The sequence below is a fragment of the Hetaerina americana genome, unplaced genomic scaffold, assembly GCF_022747635.1.
Source record: "Hetaerina americana unplaced genomic scaffold, ioHetAmer1.1.p SCAF_7, whole genome shotgun sequence".
In the NCBI taxonomy this organism is placed as follows: Eukaryota; Metazoa; Arthropoda; class Insecta; order Odonata; family Calopterygidae; genus Hetaerina; species Hetaerina americana.
In genome coordinates, this window is record NW_027287316.1 from 23,409,939 (window position 1) to 23,432,518 (window position 22,580).

Genomic DNA, 22,580 nt, shown 5'->3' on the forward strand with positions numbered 1-22,580 from the left:
CAATTATAATTTATTTTCTATAACTATAAAATCATAAATAACAAGCATATGTATGATTGTACTGAAGCAGATTTCAACTCACAAATCACCGAGTTTTTCATTTCTCCCTGTTTTAGCCCTATTAACAGGGGATTGTATATACATGACAGTACTTTTAGCAGTTTTTTATTGCTGCTGCATCTCCTCTCTAGTTTCCAACAAAATTTATTGTATCACTTCTCTAAAAGTAGATAACTGATGAACTCATCTACATCAGCATTTCAATCAGTCATAATCATATTTTCCTTACCATTCTCCTCCACACTTTCCTTTATTTATTTTTTTACTAATTGGTTACACTGAGTGGGGTCATTAGGTTGACTTGTAACTATTTCGCACAAGAGTCCTTTCAAACATTTCTCATCACATCCCTGGGCTAAAAATGGATCACCTTCAGACACGTAGTATCTAGAAAATGAAAAAAACCAGATCATAAATAAATTGGTTTCCAATGAAATTTTTACATTTGTTGAAGTCACTAAATTATCATTAATCTGTAAATTTTCACTGTGGAACAATATAAAGGATGGTGCATCAGAGTAATGGGCCTCTGTGACAATCTTCCTGTTATTTGATGGTTTTGGGTGGCATATTCTATGATTATTAACGTTCACTTCCTGTCTCTACAACTAAGTATGCCAATTTTAACAAAATGAAAGGAAATCAAGGTTGGTTAATGACATTAACCAAAGAAGTATTTGAAATACATCAATAGGTAAAAAAAACCAGAAACACAGTAATCAACCCGAAGGTCGGTTTGGTAGGTGATGGTAGAGTTCACCCAGTACTAAGCCTGACGGCATGTGAAATTCACACATCAGGGTAGGGGGACCAGTTCCTTTCCCTGTGCCAGTTATGGTTTCCCTGGAAGATCTGGTACCCAAAGAATCACATAGCTTGGGTGGAGCTGCAGGTATCCAGAGACTTGCCTGGGACCCTCCAGTCAGTAGTCCAACACTACCACTGGACTACCGCGACCCACACATCAATAGGTAGTAACTGATAAACCACAATCCATGCTGATTGCGTCATTTTGTAGGGGCACATATGACATTGCCACCCTTCATTTTTGACTAGTCAACAAATCCCAAAAGCATTTATATAGCTTTGAAAAGCTCCATATTTCCAATCCTTAATTGGTGATTAACGAGAAAGTATTTCACGGGAGAATACCTCCACTTGTTTCCTAACCAAATATTTTGATGGCAATATTAGCCCAACCACCCCTGCGGGCTAAATCAGAGGGACTCAATTTTGTCTAAATTTAAGATATTAAGGATGCATATAATTATCTTTCTTGACAGGAAAACTACTTGTTAGAAATCTCTAGAAAATCACCCATGTTTATCTGCCTTGCATAACATTTTTCATTGTTTCTTAAAAGGTAGTATTTTGAAGAAACAAGTTTTCAACAAAGCAGTGATAAATAAAAGCTTTTCTAAGAGTTAACCTGTCTTTCAGAAATGTATGGTAAACACTAGAGGACTACTTAATATTATGAATAGTACGCTGAAGTTCAGCAAATGGAAAGTAAAGCTATCTTAATCACAGAAAATGCAAATTAGTAACTTAAAAGAGGTTTGAATTTGTATATGAATTATTATGCTCAACAACGATGACATTGGCATTCATATACTTAAATATACTCTAAAACTCTATCTATCAGGTTAAAAACATATCTATAATGTTTGTGGTAATAAAAGGAAACTGTTAATTTAGTTAAATTAGGCAAAAGTTATTAATAGAAGTGAAGAAATAGCTACAGTGTTACTTTGCACTCGCCTGTGTTGCAAGCACTTGGGATACTTATGAAAAACTACTTGAAGAGACTCAGTGTGAAAGCCCAAATTATTAAAAATATGTGACAAGCAAAGAAAATTAATGATAATGGGAAGATTTTCAAGAAATAATGCTAAGAGCTTCACCTAAACCTCTTGAAAGAACTGAAATAAGAAGTAGAGAGACATGAAAAAAATAATCAATATCATTGGCAAACCTGAAACACTTAAAGATTAGAGGGAAATACAAATTTTCAACTATAAGGGTTACAAAAGTCCTTTAGAATAAATAGTCAAATTATTACAAAGCTGCCTAATATACTGGAAACAAGTCACTGTACAGTTTTACCATTAGAGGGACCATCATCTCTTTTAAGTGGGTACCTGTCTGGTTTCATTCTCCTTCTCCCTTCTTTTCCTAGGGCTTTTTGGACTTTACATGAGATCTTTCTTTCTACTCATTTCACATTATTAACACAAAACGTATAACTCTTACATCACAGGAGAATGAAGACGTGTTGACTGATAATAGATCAACTAAGTATACTGGATATCAAAAAGACAACATCAGAAAATATTTAATCACTGTGGGTATTTAATCCACACTCTTGATCTTTTACTCTAAAAGTACATGGGAAATGGTAATTTGTGAAAGCTTTCATTAATAAGGGTCATTTCTCAGTATTAGAAATAAACATTACATGTGGTTAAATGGACTTTGTTAAATTTCCTAACTGCTTACTTGGTATATGACTTGTTTTTCCTGTCACAGCATCATTAGGTGCACAAAAATATGGTTTCTAATAACACCAATGGAGGGAATGTTGGGAGTACTGAAACGATTGAGGAAGGGGAGCTGGGTCAAGTATCACCAAGTATGTATGTATTTGGGAGTTATAGGATAAGCATGGCTTGAGAGATAGCTGGAATGAGGAGATGAGGGTGGAAGTGTGATGGGATATTTAGGAGGAGGTGATTATGAGAGGATATTTTTGTTTTATAGGTTTTAATGGCTTCTGTGAAAGAGGGAATCTAGTTCCTCCAAAGGATCAATTCTAAATCCTTTTGTTCAATATGGGGTGATGTTGAAATACCTTTACTGACCCTGGCCAAGTGTTGAGAAAAACATAATTTATCCAGTAGTGAGTGTGAAGAAGGCAAAGTCAACAATATTAGAGTGGCTAGCCATCAACATTACTTGACTTGGTAGGATTATGTGATAAAAAGGTCTATTTTTTTACAATCTGGCTTTAAGAGTTTTTCCAATCAAATGTCAACGGTAGCTTTTGGAGTAGCACACTGAGTATATTTTATTTCATCAACTATACATTATTCCATTCTAAATGATTTTGTTAAGTTATGTTGGAAAATATTACTTTTTATTCAAATTACAAGTGTGAGCTGTGCCTTGACTAAGTTGAACAATATCAAAAATACAGCTCATGAGCTACCTATTAATCATAATTTCATAGTTTCACATCTCATTTACATTACTTATGCAATGATACAATTTTAAGGGGAGAAGCATTTTTTCCATTGTTCACAGTCCACATCACACTCCAGGATGCATAACAAACATGGCTGACCAGTGGTTTGTGTTCGGATGGTGCCAAATTGATGACACCCAATAGCCATTATGACTGATGATTTTTGAAGAAGGAAAATAGATTCTTCAATTGATGAGAATTTAATAAATTATGAAGAAAGTGAACATTTATAAAAGTAATCAGATTCATAGAAGTTACATCACAGTAAATTTTAAAAGTAATGATCCAAATCGAATCAAATCTTGCATGATCGGCTCACTCCCTGATGTTCACTCTAAGTATTCATATCTGTACTAAAAAAGGTATGCGTGAAGAGTTATTAGCCCATAGTAACTGGCTTAAGGGATAACAATGTGAGTTCAGAACAATAGAAGGGCAAAATTTTAAAAAATAATCATTCCTAGACGATCAGTCAATTTTAAAATGAAATCATAATTCAATAAATTCCTACCTACTCATATCTTGGCTTATTATAGCATCATTGATACAATATGATCTGTTCAATACATGTCTTTTAGGAACCAATAAACATTGTTATCATTATCACAATGAGTGTATTCTCTGAGAAGAGTGGTGTATATTTATATAAAGAAATCAATCACACTTGAAAACAGAAAATGAAATTGGTGACTATAGAGAATAAAGGTTTCGATGTATATATAAGGCAATGTATATTTCTTAATTAATGAGTAACCTCGCAGCTTATAGGAAATGATGCAAGATGCAGGAGGGAATTAATACTTTCTGAAACTTCCAAAATTATGAGAATGAGGGAGTAAAAGAACCAACCTGAAGTATGTTTTCAGAAGATCTTCATTATCCAGCATCTTATGGGTGAGTTCATGAATACTAGAAGTGGTTATGTTGTCCACACCAAATGCTTCTCTGAATGTGTACAACTTGAACCAATCAGGTTTTTGGGTTGCAGGCTGGTGGCTAGCTGCTGTTAGGTTGTAAATCCAAGACTCATAGTCAATCACACCCTGGAAAATTTACACATGTTGGCATTCTTCTACAATCAATATTTCAACTACCCGATATTCAAAATTGATGATTTAAAAGAGATATAAAATAGAATTTGCATTTTCCGGGTGTGACATGTTTCACTTGACCAAATGGCCGGTTTAACAGGACAAGCCTAAGAGAAAGCACATTTTCTGGTACAGACTTCTCTTAGTTTTACAGGAATAACGTAAACAGAAACAGCAGAACTAAAAAAATTAATCATGTACATTACCCATGAAGGCTCTTCTCCAACTCCATCAATGTAGTAGACACGGTAATTAGGATTGACATTAGTAAAAGATGTGCCACTGCCACCACAAAAGGAGAGGGCTGTAGGGCGAGTTGGTTCTTCCTCATCATAATATAGGTGGAGCTCTTCACGATGTGTGTGCCCCGTAAATTGTGCCACAACAGTATTTTCAAACCTGAAGTTACCAATTAAAATGAAAACCTACTCAATAAGCTTACTTTGAATGCTCCCTCATTGTGATGCATTTGAGGATCTGACTATTACAGGTACATGCTTTCTTTCACTTATGTTAATTTCTCTTGGAAAAGTTCCTCTAGGATTTCCGTCAGCCTATCACCAGCTTTTATAATATCTTCTTAAACTGAAGGTTAACTTTAACCTCCGGTCAAGGTAAAAACTCAAGTTTTATGACCACTAGATAAGTTGAACACCGACAGTTATATAAATTGCGCAATAAATGACAGATGGTGTTGTTATGGTTACCATATTGACATTCACTAATGAGCAATCTTATTAGTTTATGATTTGCATTTTCAGTAATCTTCAAGTTAACATTTATTGGATTTAAAAAGACATTATAAAACTGGGGCTTTATGTCAAAAAATGCTGGTTTTTGTCCACATTATATCTCCAATTTGATCAGTTGCACTATGATGCATGGACTCAGATTTCAGAGGATTGTGATTGTTCAATTCAGATCATTCATTCAACACACATTTCCAGAGTTGCTATTTGGAATGAGATTGCAATAAATAAAAATACAATAACAGTCAGCCTTGTTACTTTTTAGATTACTTGACCTTAATGAAATAGCAACCACACACAATTTCTTAATTCAATACAAATATCTTATTCAAAGTAACAGTCTAGAAGTTAGAAAATCAAGATCTATTTTCCCTATAGCAGTTGTTGGGCTTTCAGGTGACTTATATTGCAATCCAAATGAGTCTCACTAAAAGATTCCTTCATTCATGACACGAGAGCAGCTTTCATTCATGGCCAGTCGTGATTCTGTAGAGATCAACAATTTCAAGGGGAAGTATTCACATGCTTTCAAGGACCAGAAAGCACATTTTCAACAATAATACTTGAGTCAAACGATCTAAGTCTACCAAAATCTGAATCGCTCAATAAGAATGAACATAATCAGATAGTTGATAGAATAACATCTTTATTTGGAGGCCTTCATAAAATGGGAAGAAACAGAATCACCAACTTCTGACCTGAAGATTAGAGTCAGTAACGCCAATAAAACTGTGGCCCCAGCAACAATAGGTCAACATACAAAGCCCCAGAAGACTTCTTCAAATCACTATATACAAGGGTTGTTTGAAAGGTTCTCGGAATCACAACCAGATGTCAGTGCTAGCACAACGAGTTTCCTGCGTAGTTATAGATAATCCTGCATGAGTAAACATGTAATGTATCAGTGCTCTGGGAAGAGATCTGCGGTGTGGATGCCTCTGTTGTTGTGCCCATGTAGTGATTTGTTCAAATGGAATAATTGAGATTCGAGCAGTAATTAAATACTTCATAAAGAAAGGTATGAAAGCAAAGGAAATTAATGCTAATTTTTAGAACACTGTGGGGGACTCTGCTCCTTCATATTCAACTATTGCCATGTTGACAAACCAGTTTAAGTTTGGTCGAGACAGCTTAGATGATGATCCATGTAGTGGTTAGCCAAAATGTGCAACTACCCCAAAATTAAAAATTGTAAATTTTAAAATGGGTGATGTGAATGTTGGTTCAGGATCACAAATGCATCAGTATGGCAATTTCCAAACAATATTTGACCCATTTTAAGAGTAACCAATAAGATTTTCTGTGCCGGTTTGTGACCACAGATGAAACTTGGGTCCCCTACTATACCCCAGAGACAACAGTAGTGGAAAAATGTTGATTCACCACCACCAAAGAAAGCAAATGCAATACGGTTAGACGGAAAGGTGGCGGCTTCAGTTTTCTAGGATGTGAAGGGGGATTCTCCTGATAGATTATCATCAACTGGACAATACTATGTTAACCTCCTGGACTAACTACAGCAAAAAATACATGAAAAAAGGCCATGCTTGGCAAGGAAGAAAGCCATCTTTCATCAAGACAATGCACGTCCACCTATAAGTTCCATTTCCATGGAAAAATACATGAATAAAGGTATGAATTGCTACCACACCTGCCTTATTTGCCTAACTTGGGTCCATCAGATTTCCATGTCTTCTCCAAGCTCAAAATTTTCCTTCATGGAGGGAGATTCTCTTCAAATTAAGAAGTAACAGCCGAAGTAGACAGGCATTTTGCAAGATTGAAGGAATCTAATTTTCGAGATGGGATCAAGACATTGGTACATTGTTGGACCAAAAGCATTGGTGTACAGAGAGACTACATTAAAAAATATAAAAGTTTCACTGAGGTAAGTCGTTTATTTCTTTTACATTTCAAGAACCTTTCAAATTACCCTTGTAAATTTAAGCAAAGTGGCAGATCTATAAGGTTTAGAATGCAAAATGCAGAAAAGACACTAAGACCTGCTCTGTGCCATTTTTGTTTACCACAGTGAACAAAATTTTCAATGTCATAATGGTGAATATCATTTCTATTCAAACTCTAATTTCTGCACATTATGTTTGTCTGGCATATTTGCGATCAATGTGGCATGTTCCATTCATGTCTCAAACATGTATTAGGAACCAATAAACACCAAACGTCGTTATGCATTTCTCATAAGTTTCCATTGATGCAAAAGTTTTATCCATAAGTTACCTACCTATTGATTATCCTTCTGTATTCCCGACTCCACACTTTATAACAGTCAGGAGAACCTGAAGGAACATGAGAGAGAATATGAACCTTCTCTCCATTTTTCTCTGCTTCCCAAAGGGTTTCAGCCAGCCAATGAAGCTGGCCATCTTGATCTGATGGATTGTACATGACCCACCTTTTGAAAGAAGAGGAAATAAACACAGTTTGAGTTAGTTAATACTTTTTACAGTTTAGTAAATAGCAGGGTGAAATCAAAGGGAGCCATTTTCAGTAAGGTGTGTTTTCACAATGGTATTCTTTATGCAATGATTATGGGTCACTGAAGTACAATCAGAGATTATTACATTCAGAAAATTTGCTAGTTTTACATTAAATACTAATTGCCAATGCACAAAATTATCATTATTTTACTGAGATTAAAACACTTATTTAGAGATTTGCATTTTTTCATATAGTCCCAATAACAAAGAAATATGGCATGGTAAATGAATTTAAATAACTATGGAAATGCAGGTACCTACTTGTATGTTAATGAATAACTGATCGTAGCACTTTTCCACTTGATGAATTATTTTTATTTTACGACTGGGTTTCGATGTATTACATCATCATCAGGTCTACACCTGATGATGATGTAAAACATCGAAACCCGGTCGTAAAGTAAAACATTTTTATCAAGTGGAAAAGTGCTAGGATCAGTTATTCATTATTTTTGACTTCCACCACATCATGCCTAAAAGCTACTCTGTTTGTAATTGTATGTTGTTTTACTTGTGAATTATATAAACTAGTCCCATGCAAGTTACACTACTCTGATTATAACGGAAGAAATAGCATGCTCTGATACATTTCCAAGGATATAAAAAAATATTATTGTCTCCAATAACCATGATAAGTAGGAATCAATCAGAAGATTACGTAAAAAACTGATTGTTCAACTCCAGGTCTTATAAAAGTTCATAGAATAAAAATGCACAAAATGTAATGGAGTATATCAGTACTAGATATTGTGATTTCTGCTGATTACTGTGATAATGCAATGTAAAAATCAATATTATATGAATCCATGCTGTGAAAAACTGCAGAGTGCCTGTCTTCCATTCCATCTTCGAGGAGGAAATGAAACATGTGAAATCTGAGGGAGCAGAATTCTTTCATATTTTAATTAATCATTCTGCGATAATAATTGTATCTATCCATTAACCATATGGGCTTTATTAGTATAGAAGGGCTTAAACATTTTGTACGTTTACAAATTTGATTTTCTCAGCTTATGTTTGTTCTCTGGTTAAAATAAACACAAATGATGTACATAATAACTCTTACCAGTTAAAAACATAGCAGTCCATGTTATTAAGGCCAATAATTCTAAGACCAGGCTTTGCTAGGGCTGTATAAAAACCTCCCTTCCGAACCGTGGCCCTAGCTTCTTCAGAGAGCCAGGGAGCCCATGCATCAGCAACAGTTTCATAAACCCAGGTCGTAGATACCAGTTCATCTTGAATGGTAACTGGAGCAAAGCTTCAAACAAAATTTTATCAATATAATAGCAGCCAACTAAAATTATACACAGAACTTGCAAACATAGCACATGTCTATTCAACTTATTTTTCGTCTAAAATCTAAATAATGTAATAAAACCCGGAAAGAATGCTCTAGTGGCTACTGACGTCTTTTTTTGGAAAATGAAACACTGACTGTATGAATGAATGAATGTTAGTTGCCATTATCATCGAGTTTCTTTAAATTTGGGAAATGATTAACTGGAAAACAAAATCGAGAGAAGAGTTGTCAGATCCCGATTAGATGAAGAAACTTTTGACTTGCTTTTGCATAATACCTTTCATTTTTATTTCTTTGCCAACAGAGCTTAACTCTATTTTCAGCTTACTTTCTACAAATTACATAGTGTTTTTCAATCAATTTGCAGGGATAAAAAACCTTAGCATTTACTTACACATTTAAAGGTGAAGCCTCATGGTTACCCAAAATAGGGAAAACTGGTTTGTCACCAAACACTTTCTGCATTTCTGTATTGACTTTTTTTATTACAGCCTTATTAGTGTCCACTGTAGTTGCCCATACTCCATGGTCAAGAAGATCCCCGGTCATAATTATATACTCAGCATCCTTGAAATTCATTAAGGTACGATCAGCAAGCATTGATAAACATTTCAAAATTAGACCAAATAATCATCATCTTATGACAGGGTATGGAATGGAAATTATACCCACCATTTGGTTGGTAGTTACGTGTTCAAAGAGAGATTCTACTGCAGGCCAAGGTAAATCGCAAGATCGGTAGTCACCCCAATATCCAGCCTGATCTTCGGGTGCTGTTGGATGACCTTGACCCAGGCGACAACAAGATGGCTCGTCGCAGGCAGCATTTCCCCCCACTTCATAATTTCTGTCATAGTGGATGTCCGTTATTTGAACAATTTTCACTCTGCCATCCTGAAATATGATATGCCCACTCACTAAAACTTATCATGACAGTCCTTCAGTAATTGCTCAGCTCTAAGGAAGAAATCTAGGAGTAATGCATAATAAACCAAGGTTAAAACTTGTGTCGTCAAACATACTATGCAATTGTATCAAGGATTTCCCCAGTTAGGAGTAGGATTTGATGTGAATCCTATACTCCTTAGCATTAACTATTTAATTAAAATAAACATTTGCATAATTAAAATGTAGAAATGTGCATGAAATTCAATTATATGAGCACTAAAGGTACACTGATACAAAAAGGGCAATGTTTGCAAACCCAATAGGCAAATTACATGCAGTTTGTGATTCCTATCCAAATGTCCAGAACTTTTGCATGGCTCTGGTATGAAACAAGTCAATTATATTGCTGAAACATTGGGCATAATAATTGCAAGATTCACATTGGCAATATTTTTTCCCTGAATGCTAGTGGCCAGTAATTAATTGAGAACAGTAACTTATTCCAACATCAAAAATTACTACAGCTTATTTTTCCCTTTGATCTTTCAGGACACATTGCAACCAAGGCAGTTTGCATGATCATGGAATTCTCAATAACAATGACTGCACTACATATTGTCAATAAAATTAATCAATTAGAATTTGCTTTGCTTTTGGGGACTGAGAGGAGAAGATATGAACTAGACTAAATATAATCTCAAAATTTGAATAAGCAGTTTAAAATGAAAATAGCTCTATACTCTATATCTATCACCATACCAGCCTTTCAGCCAACAACCAATGACTTTAACACTTACTCCAAAGCATATTAACTAACGCATCTTGTATTCTATCAAATGTGGCATCCCTCACATTTGTTTAAGAAGTTACAATGTACTTTTACCAGAAGTTTTCTAGGATTCATTCAATGTTTAAACTTGCAAACCGAAGAAAAATTTGATAAATTAAAGCAGCTGATAATATATGCTGACAGAGTCAACTCACATCATTTGGAGTGAAAGGTTTAAGTTCAGGCTTTTCACCATATTTGGTCAAGTCAACAGTCCACTCATAAGCCTTATCGTTCAAAGGGCACAGGTTTTGAAACACCACTCCACACATCCGCTCTGCAGTAACAGGAACTTTAGTGTTGTTGACAATGTACACAATTGTGTCCTGAAATGAATGGATTATATTGAATTAAGTATACATCCCCAATAACTACAACAAAAGAAAATAATATTTTCCATATACATTAGCATTAGGTATGTACTACCCTGTCCAAAAAATACGTGAACTGAGGCCATAAAAACTTTATTTTGCAAAATTTAGTCCACATTGATTATGTCCTCTTCAAAGTACTCTCCATTCATTGCAATGCACTAATTTCATGTTCTTTTCCACTGTGTAAAGCACCCTTGGAAGTCCTCGGCAGTTAGGTTTTTTAGTTGTCTCGTCATTTTTTTGTTTTCTTGTGTCCACATCTTCCCAGTGATGGCCCCTCATCACATTTTTGCATTTTGAGAATAGGAAAAAGTTGCAGGTAATGAGATCTGGTGAATAAAGAGGATGGTCAAGGATAGTGATTGAATCTTTTCCAGAAACTAGCAAACAATCAATGCTGAATGAGCAGGTGCGTTGTCATGGTGAAGGATCCATCCATCATGTTCGGTTAAAATAGTGCACACTATTGATTTTCCTAGATTCAGTTCACCAGCTATCATTCGGACAGTTTTTTAACAATCAGTAAGGACAAGGGACTGCGCATGATCAATGTTGTCGTCAACACAGATGGTTGAAGGTCGTCCCGGCCTTGCACCATCCATGGCATATTGTCAGGCATCTTTACAATGCTTAATCCACTGGAAAATGGATGTTTTCTTCAGAGCATTATCGCCATTAACAGCTGTCAACATTTCAGTAATTTCTTGATAACTTTTACTAGATTTCACTAAAAACTTGATGCTGATTCATAGGGTAGTAGTAGTAGTTTTGAGGGGGGGCGACCGACAGCTAAGGTCATTTGCGCCATAGGAGATGGACAGGAAAGGATGAAGGGTGGAGAGAAACCCGGCGTCGGCATTAGCCTACTCTTTACGAAAGGCGCCAAGGGGTCCGCAGTTTAACGTCCCATCCGACGGACGGCGTACTCACTCAAAGTGCCCTCCACAAAGCACCTCAAGTAGGGATCGAGATACCTCTGAAAAATATTCAACACCGCCGGGATTTGAACCCGCGCCCTCACGTTGGGAAGCCAGTACGGCTGATTCATTGCTCTGTGATTTTGTCAATTTCAATTTTTGACAAACATTATAAGCAAGGACAACAGAAACTAACATAACTGGCACAATACGCACAGCTCGACAATCCATCAAGCACAGACGGCTCATTGGGTCTCAGGCAACTAGCACCGCTATAGTCCACGTCATGGCCACCAGATTGCACCAGTTCTCGCATTTATTGTACAGACCACATACGTGAGATATTTCAATGAACACTGGACTTCATGCTAATCATTCAAAAAATGAATTCTGAGTGTTAAACCATTTAACTCAACTTTAATCCTATTGGTACAGAAGTATTCTGTACAAGAATTAGATCTACTATGCACAACACCCATTATATTAATCAAACAAGCTCACTGCACTTTGTTTTCACATATTTGGAATGATTTTGCAAACCCATTTAAGTTAAATTTACATTTCCGACGTTAGTCACAATAAAAATTTAAGAAATTGCTCTAGCAAAAAATTAAGGGAATTTTTGATTTAACTCCATAAATAAATTAACTATTTCCAATATCTTTATAATTTTTGGGTTATTCTGATCATACTTCCATCAATCTGGGCAAAGACACCAATAGCAATGGCATGGATAGATAGTAGCAGTATATTGATGGTAGAATTACATTACAAGTATTTTACACACATATATCTGAAGTAGCCAAATCACACTTACGGCATTGAGTTCAACAGCACCACGACAAACCTCTTCCGTTTCTACTTTGAAATTAATACACATGTTGATAATATATTCAACAAGCTCATCACGAGATGTTCCACTCTCATATTTCTTCAGTACAGTATTGACGACAAAGGTACAGAGTGGACATGAAAACTGGAAAAAAATCATGTAAGCCATAAAATACCATAATTAAAAAAGTAGGAGACTAAAATAAAATGTACAGGTATTTTGTTGTCTAGTCAATAGGTTTTCACAGGTATTCACCCACCATTGACACCGGTTTAAATATACTTATACTAAAATCTATGACAGGATTTTATATGAGCACTGATTCCTTCAATTTATTAAACCCTGCTGCCTGTGAATAACTCAAAAAGATGTCTCACTTACCCTTCACACTCATATTAGAAATGTCAAATACATTTAAAATCTTGATAGAATTGAGCTCTTATGGCTGTAATATTGAATAAATGAAAAACTCCAATAGCCATAAACAGTAAAAAAAACCATTTACGGCTATCGGAGTTTTTCATTTATTCAAGCATTTATAATGCTTTGTCAATGCCCAGTCTCCATCTGCCTTATGTTCAAGGTATATTGGAATTAGGTTAAATAAGGTTTGGATACTTAAAATTGTCATGATCAACCTGAAGTGCCACAGAGCTGTTTTTTAGAAGCCAAAATTGTGAAGGTGAATTGATGTTATATCATAATAAATGAAACTCTAACCAGAGACATATTAATTGAAAAGGAATAATTAATATGCATATTGCATGAATACTTTTTTCATTCAATTGTTCCCAGCTCAACGAGGTACCTGATGATGATGCTTGAGCATTGAAACTAGTTGGACATAAATAAAGGACAGTGAAAAGATACATTGTATTCTTCATTTAATAAACTTTCTTCTTTTTTTGCTAAAGTGAAATTGATAAGTTCCCCTTTTTATTGGTTGGAGTACTGGTTCAGTCCTCAGTTATGGTTCAGATAGTTCTGCTAAACGGATGAGTATCTGGCTATTGACAGTGGCAATAGTAAGCAAAATCTTGAACAATTTCAAAGAAATCATAACACCATTGATTCTACAGTTTTTTTCAGAAGTTTCATGCTATCATAAAAAATACACACAATCTTTAGGATAATTTGTTTCCAACTAAAAGATGATTATACAGGGTGCGGCAATATAACTGCCTTTTTTTCAATGCAAATTGAATTGAAAAAAGGAAGTTATGTTGCCGCACTCTGTATTAATACATGTTATGAACAATACACTTTTCATAATATCTTTTAGAGAAACATAACAGCTTCCCATATTTTTATTGCAGCGTTATCATGTGAATGCAAGGAAATGGATTAAACGCAGTTTAAGATACCCTTGAGAGGCATAATAATTTTGTTCCAGACATTATAATTGAAAAACAATTTTTGGGAGATTTGGGAAATTCGGGTTTCCCTTCATGTCAGTTCCTTCTACAATTATAAAGTGAAATGAAAGCGTTCTACGACATTAGTACATTAAACTTGATCATCTGGGTTTAAAGGCAAAATATTTTCGAGGATATTTGAAATCTTGGTTAACTCATTCTCAACGCAAAAAATTTAAGCATTACTCATTGCATTACAGCGATCTTTTTTTGCCGGCTACAGAAAGCCATTTATTCACGACAATTTTTGGTATTAAATTATTCGCTAGGCTTGCGAAAATTCCAACTGGCGAACTATCGGGAATAGGATAACGCTTATCAAACCGCGCACGTAAAAAAATTTGATAGGCATACTCTCGGGTTGCTTATACTGCAGGATGTTGCAGGATGATGCATGCTTTCAATTGCATCAAAAATTATTAATACGGTAAAACCAGTTTCATCACAAGAGTACCTGTAGTGGTACCTTGAGATGTCACATATGGCATGAAACCGCTAGTACTGTTTCAATAAATTGTTGTGAATTTTGAATAGTTTTATCTTATTCCTCCTTAGTTAAAGGGTGTTTATTGAGCTTGAACTTCAGAGTTTTTCAGCTTAGAAACAAGCCCTCGATCCTTATTAAGAAAACATGTAAAGTAACGCCTGTCCTATATACTACCTTGATCAAAAATTTCCCGGAATTTATTCAGAAAATTAAAAATACAAGTTTATTCATCTAAATCTATATTGTCCCCTTCAAAGTAATCCCCATCGACTGCAACACACTTATGCCAGCGCTTGATCCAATCCTCGAAACATTTTTTATATTCGGTTTTCGGTATGTCCATCAGTGCTTCCTGCGATTTTTCCATTACTTCCTCTCGGCTGCTAAAACGCGTTCCCCGTAATGGTTTTTTAACTCGATTGAACAGAAAGAAGTCACAGGGAGCCAAATCAGGTGAATTCGGTGGCTGTTGGATGGTATTTGTTGCATTTTTCGTCAAAAAATTACGAATAATGATAGCACTGTGCGACGGTGCGTTATCATGGTGCAAAATCCACGAGTTTTCTGCCCACATTTCTGGTCTCTTTCGGCGAATTGCTTCACGCAAACGTCTCATAACGCCCAAATAATACTCTTTGTTTACTGTCTGGCCTTCTGGCAAAAATTCATGATGCACTACACCGTTGTAATCCATGAAAACCGTCAGCATTGCCTTCTTTTTTGACTGAAAACGACGTGGTTTTTTTGGTCTCGGCTCATTTGGTGAACGCCATTCACTTGCCTGATGTCTGGATTGCGTGTCGTACTCATAAACCCACGTCTCGTCTCCAGTAATGATCCTTTTGATGAATGTGGGATCGGATTCAGCCTCGCAAATCATGTCTTTTGCGACGTCAACACGGTCTCTTTTTTGCATGAAATTGAGGTCTTTTGGCACCAACTTTGCTGCTACACGACGGAAACCCAAATCATTAACCACAATGTCTTGGGCGGATCCATAGGCAATGTTCAAGTCCTCCGCTATTTCTCTGATGGTTAATTTGCGGTTATTGACCAACATTTCTTTTACTTTATCAATTTTTTCACCGACTTTCGATGTCGATGGTCTGCCACTGCGTTCATCATCTTCGATTGACTCACGACCACTTCTGAACCGCTCGTGCCACTGGTAAACGACCGTTTTTTTAGAGAATCGTTGCCGAAACACTTTTCCAACATTTCCAACGTCCGTGCGCCACTAAATCCGTTTTTCACGCAAAATTTAATACAAGTTCGTTGTTGCAAATTTAAATCCATTTCTGCAATTGTAAAAAATCGCCAACACACACAGAGATAGATGTACTCTTGGCTACGTAACTTTTGCAAATGTCAAGTTATGACACTAAGATTTAAAGGGAATATCAACAACAGATGTACCAATTTAACAAAAAAAACAGAACTCAAATCGGAACGATAGGAGCGCCACACGGTGGTTATTCCGGGAACTTTTTGATCAATGTAGTATTCTTTGTTGAATAAATTGTCTAAACCAGTATAAAGAGTAGATGAAACTTAATAAGTATGCAAAATTTTTGTACATTGTTTTTTAACAGCAGTTCAAATATCAATTTACTTATGTTCAATCTATGAGATGTTTTTATATATGAACCACTTGCATTGTGATACGTGCATGCATTTCTATTACACACAGGGTAGATAAAACCATGAAGGTACGATTGACTTTTGTGAATTATTTTCCAAGAGTAGCAGTGTCTCAATAATTATGTAGTTTTGCAAGATAATCCTCTTTTAGGATATCCTGGTTAATCCATGGTGCAGTATATCGAGGGCCTAAAGTATATATAAAGAGTAACAAGGCATTAGCATACGTTTAAGGTCTCCTGGGATCTTCTCCAAAGTCACCTAAGTTATGGCCTAAGGTTTTGGGTACATGCAAGTGACACAAAAGCTATGCTGATATTACAAAAGAGAGCAGTTAGGACTGTAACCATCTCTGGCCATCACGATCACTTTCGTCTACTATTAGTCAGGCTAAGAGTGATGGTGATCTTTAACATATACATTTACCACTGCTTAATTCATGTTAAAGATAATGTCAATAATTATGTATAAAGAGGCAATATACCCAGCCATGATAAAAGGACAAGAAATATGTTAGACATTACCCAATGCAGATTATCAAAAACCATCAGCCAGTCAGATCACCTTGCCTTAAAATTCTATTACAAACTTCCCCATTATGCAAGACAGACTAGCTATAATAGGTTCAAAAATATAATTGAGGATTGGTTGATTTTTAAACCCCTTGTATTCTTTAAGTGAATATTTTGAACTGGACTTCTCAAGGGTAATATTATAATTCATGTGTATCACTTCACCATGGTAATGAATTTATCTATTTATGTTTTTGCTTTGGCGACATCTACATATGTATAGTGGCAAGTGCTGTTCTTTGATGAATAACCATTACAATTATATGTGGCTTTAGTTTTTGAAAAACCTATTATTATTGGTAGTCCATTGATTAAGGTAAGTTTTATAGTTTTATACAATATAATGTAAACAATCTAACTTTGAATAAATATCGGTTCCAGAACTGATCTTTGTTGTTTTGGGTCCAGTTCTAGTCTCAGAAACTGGAAGTTGTAGAATCAAACTGACCCATTACTAATATTTGCACCAGGATGCTTAAGGTGCTCCCAAGTAAGAAGCATCTCGTAAAATTGGAATAACCATAGAAAAACCATATACACAGTAATCAATCCGAAGGTCGGTTTGGTAGGTGATGGTAGAGTTCACCCAGTACTAAGCCTGACGGCATGTGAAATTCACACATCAGGGTTGGGGGTCCAGTTCCTCTCCCTATACCGGTTATGGTTTTCCAGGAAGATCTGGTACCCAAAAAATTACATAGCTTCGGTGGAGCTACAGGTGCCCAGAGATTCGCCCGGGAATCGAACCCGGGGCCCTCCGGTGAGTAGTCCAACACTCTACCCCCTGGACTACCGCGACCCACAAAATTGGAATATAAAAGCACATGCATAGTCCATTGAATTACATGGGAATAAAAACTTTTAGTATACAAATGAGAACAAATCCCTAAAAAGGCATATTAAGATTACATATTTGGAACATACCTCTATGTATTACTTTTAAGAGGTGACACAAAAAAGTGGATTTTAAAAGCTATAATTTAATTTACTGCAGTAATCTATAACTACCTGAAAGTAGGGATCTTCTGTAGCAAAGAGCTCTTCCCCACGAAGAATATGAGGTGCTTCAAGCTGATCAAAATACCATTGCAAACGTTGTTTTTTTTCAGGTGACACAGATCTTCCAGCTCTCTGGTTTGTCCACACCTCTTCGTACAGACTTGAGAACTCCTCTTCTGATAATTCTGATTGAAGACTTCTGTCTGGATACAATAACAAGAATTCAACTTAAGTTTAGCAGTTTGCCAAAATCTAAAATCCTATCATTAGAATATTCTAAAACCAAATTAGAGAGAAAACATTCGCTGCACAAACATTACAAAATTCTTATAACATATTGAATTATTTAAATGAATGTCTGGCTCAAATAATTGTCAATAAACCAATTTTAAATTAATTATTAGAAATCGACAATCCATACATACAGCCAATCAGATCCATAGTCACATCACGTATATCACAATATAACCGTCCTTGCTTGTCTTCATGCGAGGTGTGCTTTTTTATCAATACGTAAAGGGCAACGGAGCACAATACTTTGAAATACTAATCTCAAACGAATTTGAATAAATAAAAATTAAAAAGTTTACATTTTTCTCCTGTAATTATATGAATACTGATCTCTCCAAGCATACCACTGGCATGAATAAGAATACATGGTTTGTATAAAAAGTATCGGTAAAAATTTTTTCCTGACGTGTACATGAAGGGCTGAATCTAGACCATCAGTTAAGTGTACGCATGATCGCAGATCGTATTGACATTTATAAGATGACAGTGTAGACCTTTATCAGTGAAAATTTGGCATTGCAAAAGATCTGCTCTAAACTCGTCCTGAAAGACCTGATGGACGACCGAGTTCAGTACGAGTCGAGTGTCTGCCTGCAACAGCAGCCTTTTTCCTATTCCCAAAAGGGAAATCCTCCCTCAAAGGACACCTCCATGGGACCCTAAGTGCTGTCAAAGAAGCTTGCACGCGTACCCTTAAAGGCCTTCCAGAATCCACCTACCAGGGTGCCTTTGAGCTGCAAAAAAGGCACTGGCATCATTGTGTCGACGCTCAAGGGATATACTCAGAAGAATTTTGAGGCATTGTAGCAATATGTGAAATAAATCTATTTTTCTGACACTTTTCCAGATACTTTTTAAACATACCATTTACGATTAAATAGGGAAGAAATCTTAGGGACTTAGTATCTACATGAAATAGGTAATAAATCAATTGAAAATAAGTCCTCAGTCCTGTCGGCAAGGACACTTAATACCTATGCAACTGGTGAGGGGAATTATTATGTGCATCTTTTTATTGTTACTTTATATTTACATTAGTTAATATGTTATATTAGTTAGGTAATAGAAATACAAATTTGTGTGAGAGGAAAATATACTCGTATTATAGTAGGAGATTATTATATTTAAAATTGAGAGGGGCATAACAGAATTGGTAGGACAATACTGGCAAAGCCCTAAAATAATAACAAGCTTCTCAACTTATTGGGGTGTTATGGTATTTTCACAGCCATGGCAAATGCAATTCATTGGAAAATATTCTCAGAAAATTCCCTGGAAAGAAAGTTTTCTGGAAGTATGGTCAAAATACCCATTACCTATAAGACTCTTTAAAAGAGGATGTAGAGTGTTCATACTTAGGCTGTTGTGGATTACATGGAAATAGAAGATGGGTCAAGTCAATGTATCAAGATCTTTTTACCCAAGAAAATCAATGATGCTCAAAATAAGTTCTTCGTTTATATACTCCCTTAATTAATATCATTAAAAGAATGGCCAGATCAGATCTAGCAAAATAAATACACGGATGCATTCCAGAGAAGAAAATAGAACTGTATCCTTGTGCATTCACACACCATCCAGAATAGTGGAGAGAATAAGGAAGAAAACTTATTGTAAAGCATATGGTATAAAGTATTCAACACTATGTTGACCAGCATCTTAAAAACTTATCTTTCGTGTAATTTGATTAGTATTTTTAAATTAAACAGTTCTCTCCTACTTTTCATGGCAGATAACTGATGACAAATATTCGATGTTTTAAGGCTTAACTTTGTGAAAATCCATTATCACTGAAATAAAAAAAAACAATGCATCTTTTCACCAAATTTTTGATTAGGTACGACTAGTTTCAACGCATCAGCATCATCCTCAGAACCTGACAACTGATGACAACTTTGCGTGAGAAATTCATATAAGAGGGAAGAGGATTGTCCTGCTGTCACACCATACTAAATGTGTTTTTTTGTAAGCAAACATAATTTCAAATAAAGTATAATATAAAAACACTAGCCAGTTAAACACTACTGTGATAACTTTTGGGGGACTACTAAGTGTGGTTAGGAATGACACACTGTAGAAGAAATGGAAATAGTAAAAAAATGAGTAATGCTACAAATACATGAACATTCATTACTATGCATCTGTAAAACCAAGTGTGATAAAATTCATTTACTTACAACCGGTTAATTGAACACTTCATTTAGTTGTAGCCAAAGATATCCCATCAACCACACACTCCTACAACTAGCCAAGAGAGTGTAACATTTCCTAAGTTCCCATTTATTAGAAAATAAATATATCTCAGATTGGAGTAAAATTAATCTATTGATACCCATAAATGTAAAATTCCTTCATAATAATCTTTGACCCTAACCATTATTTATTATCTTCCGAGTTCCATTTTTGATTTAGTTTCAACCATCCTATCTTAAAAACAAATTATTGCCTTAGGTACGTGGTTGACCAAATTATCTGCCTACAACATTGTGGCTCCAATGCATGAAGAATAGTTCCATAAGAGTAAAGAGAGGGGTCTCAGTTACCTGGAGTGCCAGATGTGAGTGTGAGTACTCCCACCAGGAGGACAAGGAGGATGTTGTGGATATAAGCCATTGTGGCTAACTAGAAACTAACCTGCATGATACTGTTTCCAACTGGTACTTATAAGCAAGAGTAATCAGAGCTGATAAGCACCCCCATGCTCTCGCTTCTTCTCTAGATCTTCCCCACATCACCTTCCCCTCTTAATTATCAATGCTATCTTCCTGTCATCCTTTCTCACTCAAAGATGTCTTCTGCATGCTGGTCTCTGCCATGACACTGGAAATATAAGCAATTATTCCATAAAATGGAACTCCAGGAAATAGAAATACACAGAAACTATCAAATATAGCTGGTGTTGTAAGAGATTAGGTAAATTTATTCAATTCATGTACAACTGAGGTTTATCTATGAGGATTCTTCATGACTGAAATTGGAGATAATAGATTAAAAAAGGTTGTTTTCAAAACAACAAAATTCAACTCTCTTGCAAAGTTGAGATGAATAACTTTTTACCTTCGTTTATGTTCACTCAGATTCCATGCCTATTTCGCACGTGTTATCATCCCAGGTCGTGAAATGAATGCATAAATGTACTGGTTGTATTATCTTTTAAATTTCAAGATACGATCGTACGCTCTCGGGTGTCGCCAAATGCGGGAAGTGGGTCAAAGGCGAATGTGGATCGGTAAAGTTTATCCACATACGGGTTTTCTCAGCTGACGAACTCCTAAACTAACGGTAAAATACGAGTGACAGATCAAATAGTAGTAATTCTTTTTTGTATTCCCCCTACGCTTATGCCCCGATTGCAATCGGTTAAGCTTACTGCGAATAATATTTTTTCGCTGCGGCTCTCTTTCGCGTGACTGGCACGTCGAGCAAGCCAGAGTGGCGTTTCTTTCGCAGATATAAAGGGCAAAAGATAATTTCACATGACTATCCTAAAAGAATTTAATTTTCAGCTAACGATGTCACGCAAAATTAATTCTTTCGTTACGAAAATTACATGTTCTACCAAATGACTGTTCCTTTCTGATTTCACTCGCATAGGAGGTACATAACTAAATTAATAAATGTGGACAGTGCAGCGGATTTCACGCAGGTTCACTAATTCTCCTTAATTCAAGAAGGTAGTTTACATTCATAATTTTCATCACTCACTTCATGACGCGTAAACTGCCCGTGTGAAAATGGTCATGTATCCAGGAATTTCTGACAAGAATAATTCCAGCAATTCAAATTCTTAAATTAAATAAGATGGGATAAAAGAGGAAGTTACCGGAAGAAATCCGAAGAAGATAGAAAGCGGATGGAGGAAATATTAATTGAAAGATTAGCGGATAGTAGTATGCTTAAAGTCGGGACAGAAGGGAGAACGTTGAGTAAGCGGGCTTGAGAGAGGGAGAAAAAAGGCCTTTTTAGACAGCTTGAACGCAGTCAGATATTGCAAAGGAATGAAACTAACGTAAAGTACGGCATATGAAGTTTTCGCAATCGTTAATAGTGAATAAACATCGGGGATCGTCCGAAATCCACCCATAAACAGGTTTTCGACACCGTCTAAGTCAACTTTCACAGTTCAGACGGCTTCTACCAAGGAACACTTACGCTTAGATACCACGATATCTGAGAATCTTTTTGCAAAACGCATTAGACGATCGATCATGTCCACGCGGGAAACCGCTGTTTATTCCATGAACTCTTGATTATCCTGGTCCTTGCATATTTTATCCCCGAGCTGATAATTCAAGTACATGGTTACCATTCCGAGTCCATTTATGCGCTCTAAAAATAGCAGTTTTTTTAATGTACCGTATTTAATAATGACGTATTTTTTAATGGCACG

The 22,580-nt window shown here is 35.8% G+C and overlaps 1 protein-coding gene across 1 annotated transcript; it reads right to left on the bottom strand.

Annotated features, from left to right (window-relative positions):
• Window positions 1-25: 25 nt before the first annotated feature.
• LOC139696912 (sphingomyelin phosphodiesterase-like) lies at window positions 26-22,219 on the bottom strand. The gene is made up of 12 exons (XM_071595794.1): window positions 21,248-22,219; window positions 20,825-21,010; window positions 17,909-18,098; window positions 12,771-12,929; window positions 10,818-10,988; window positions 9,618-9,839; window positions 9,340-9,512; window positions 8,709-8,903; window positions 7,387-7,557; window positions 4,602-4,794; window positions 4,154-4,347; window positions 26-447 (listed from the first exon to the last, which is right to left on the bottom strand). The coding sequence occupies exons 2-12, from the start codon at window positions 20,920-20,922 to the stop codon at window positions 315-317; spliced, it is 1,899 nt and encodes a 632-aa protein (XP_071451895.1). The 5' UTR covers window positions 20,923-21,010; window positions 21,248-22,219; the 3' UTR covers window positions 26-314.
• Window positions 22,220-22,580: the final 361 nt, after the last annotated feature.

Coding starts and splice junctions, on each gene's coding strand:
- LOC139696912 (XM_071595794.1), bottom strand. CDS start 20,922: ATGTGGGGAAGATCTAGAGAAGAAGCGAGAGCATGGGGGTGCTTATCA. Junction 7,558..8,708: donor GACTGCTATGTTTTTAACTG/GTAAGAGTTATT, acceptor TTCTTTCAAAAG/GTGGGTCATGTACAATCCAT. Junction 448..4,153: donor CTTCTGAAAACATACTTCAG/GTTGGTTCTTTT, acceptor TTCATTTTCTAG/ATACTACGTGTCTGAAGGTG.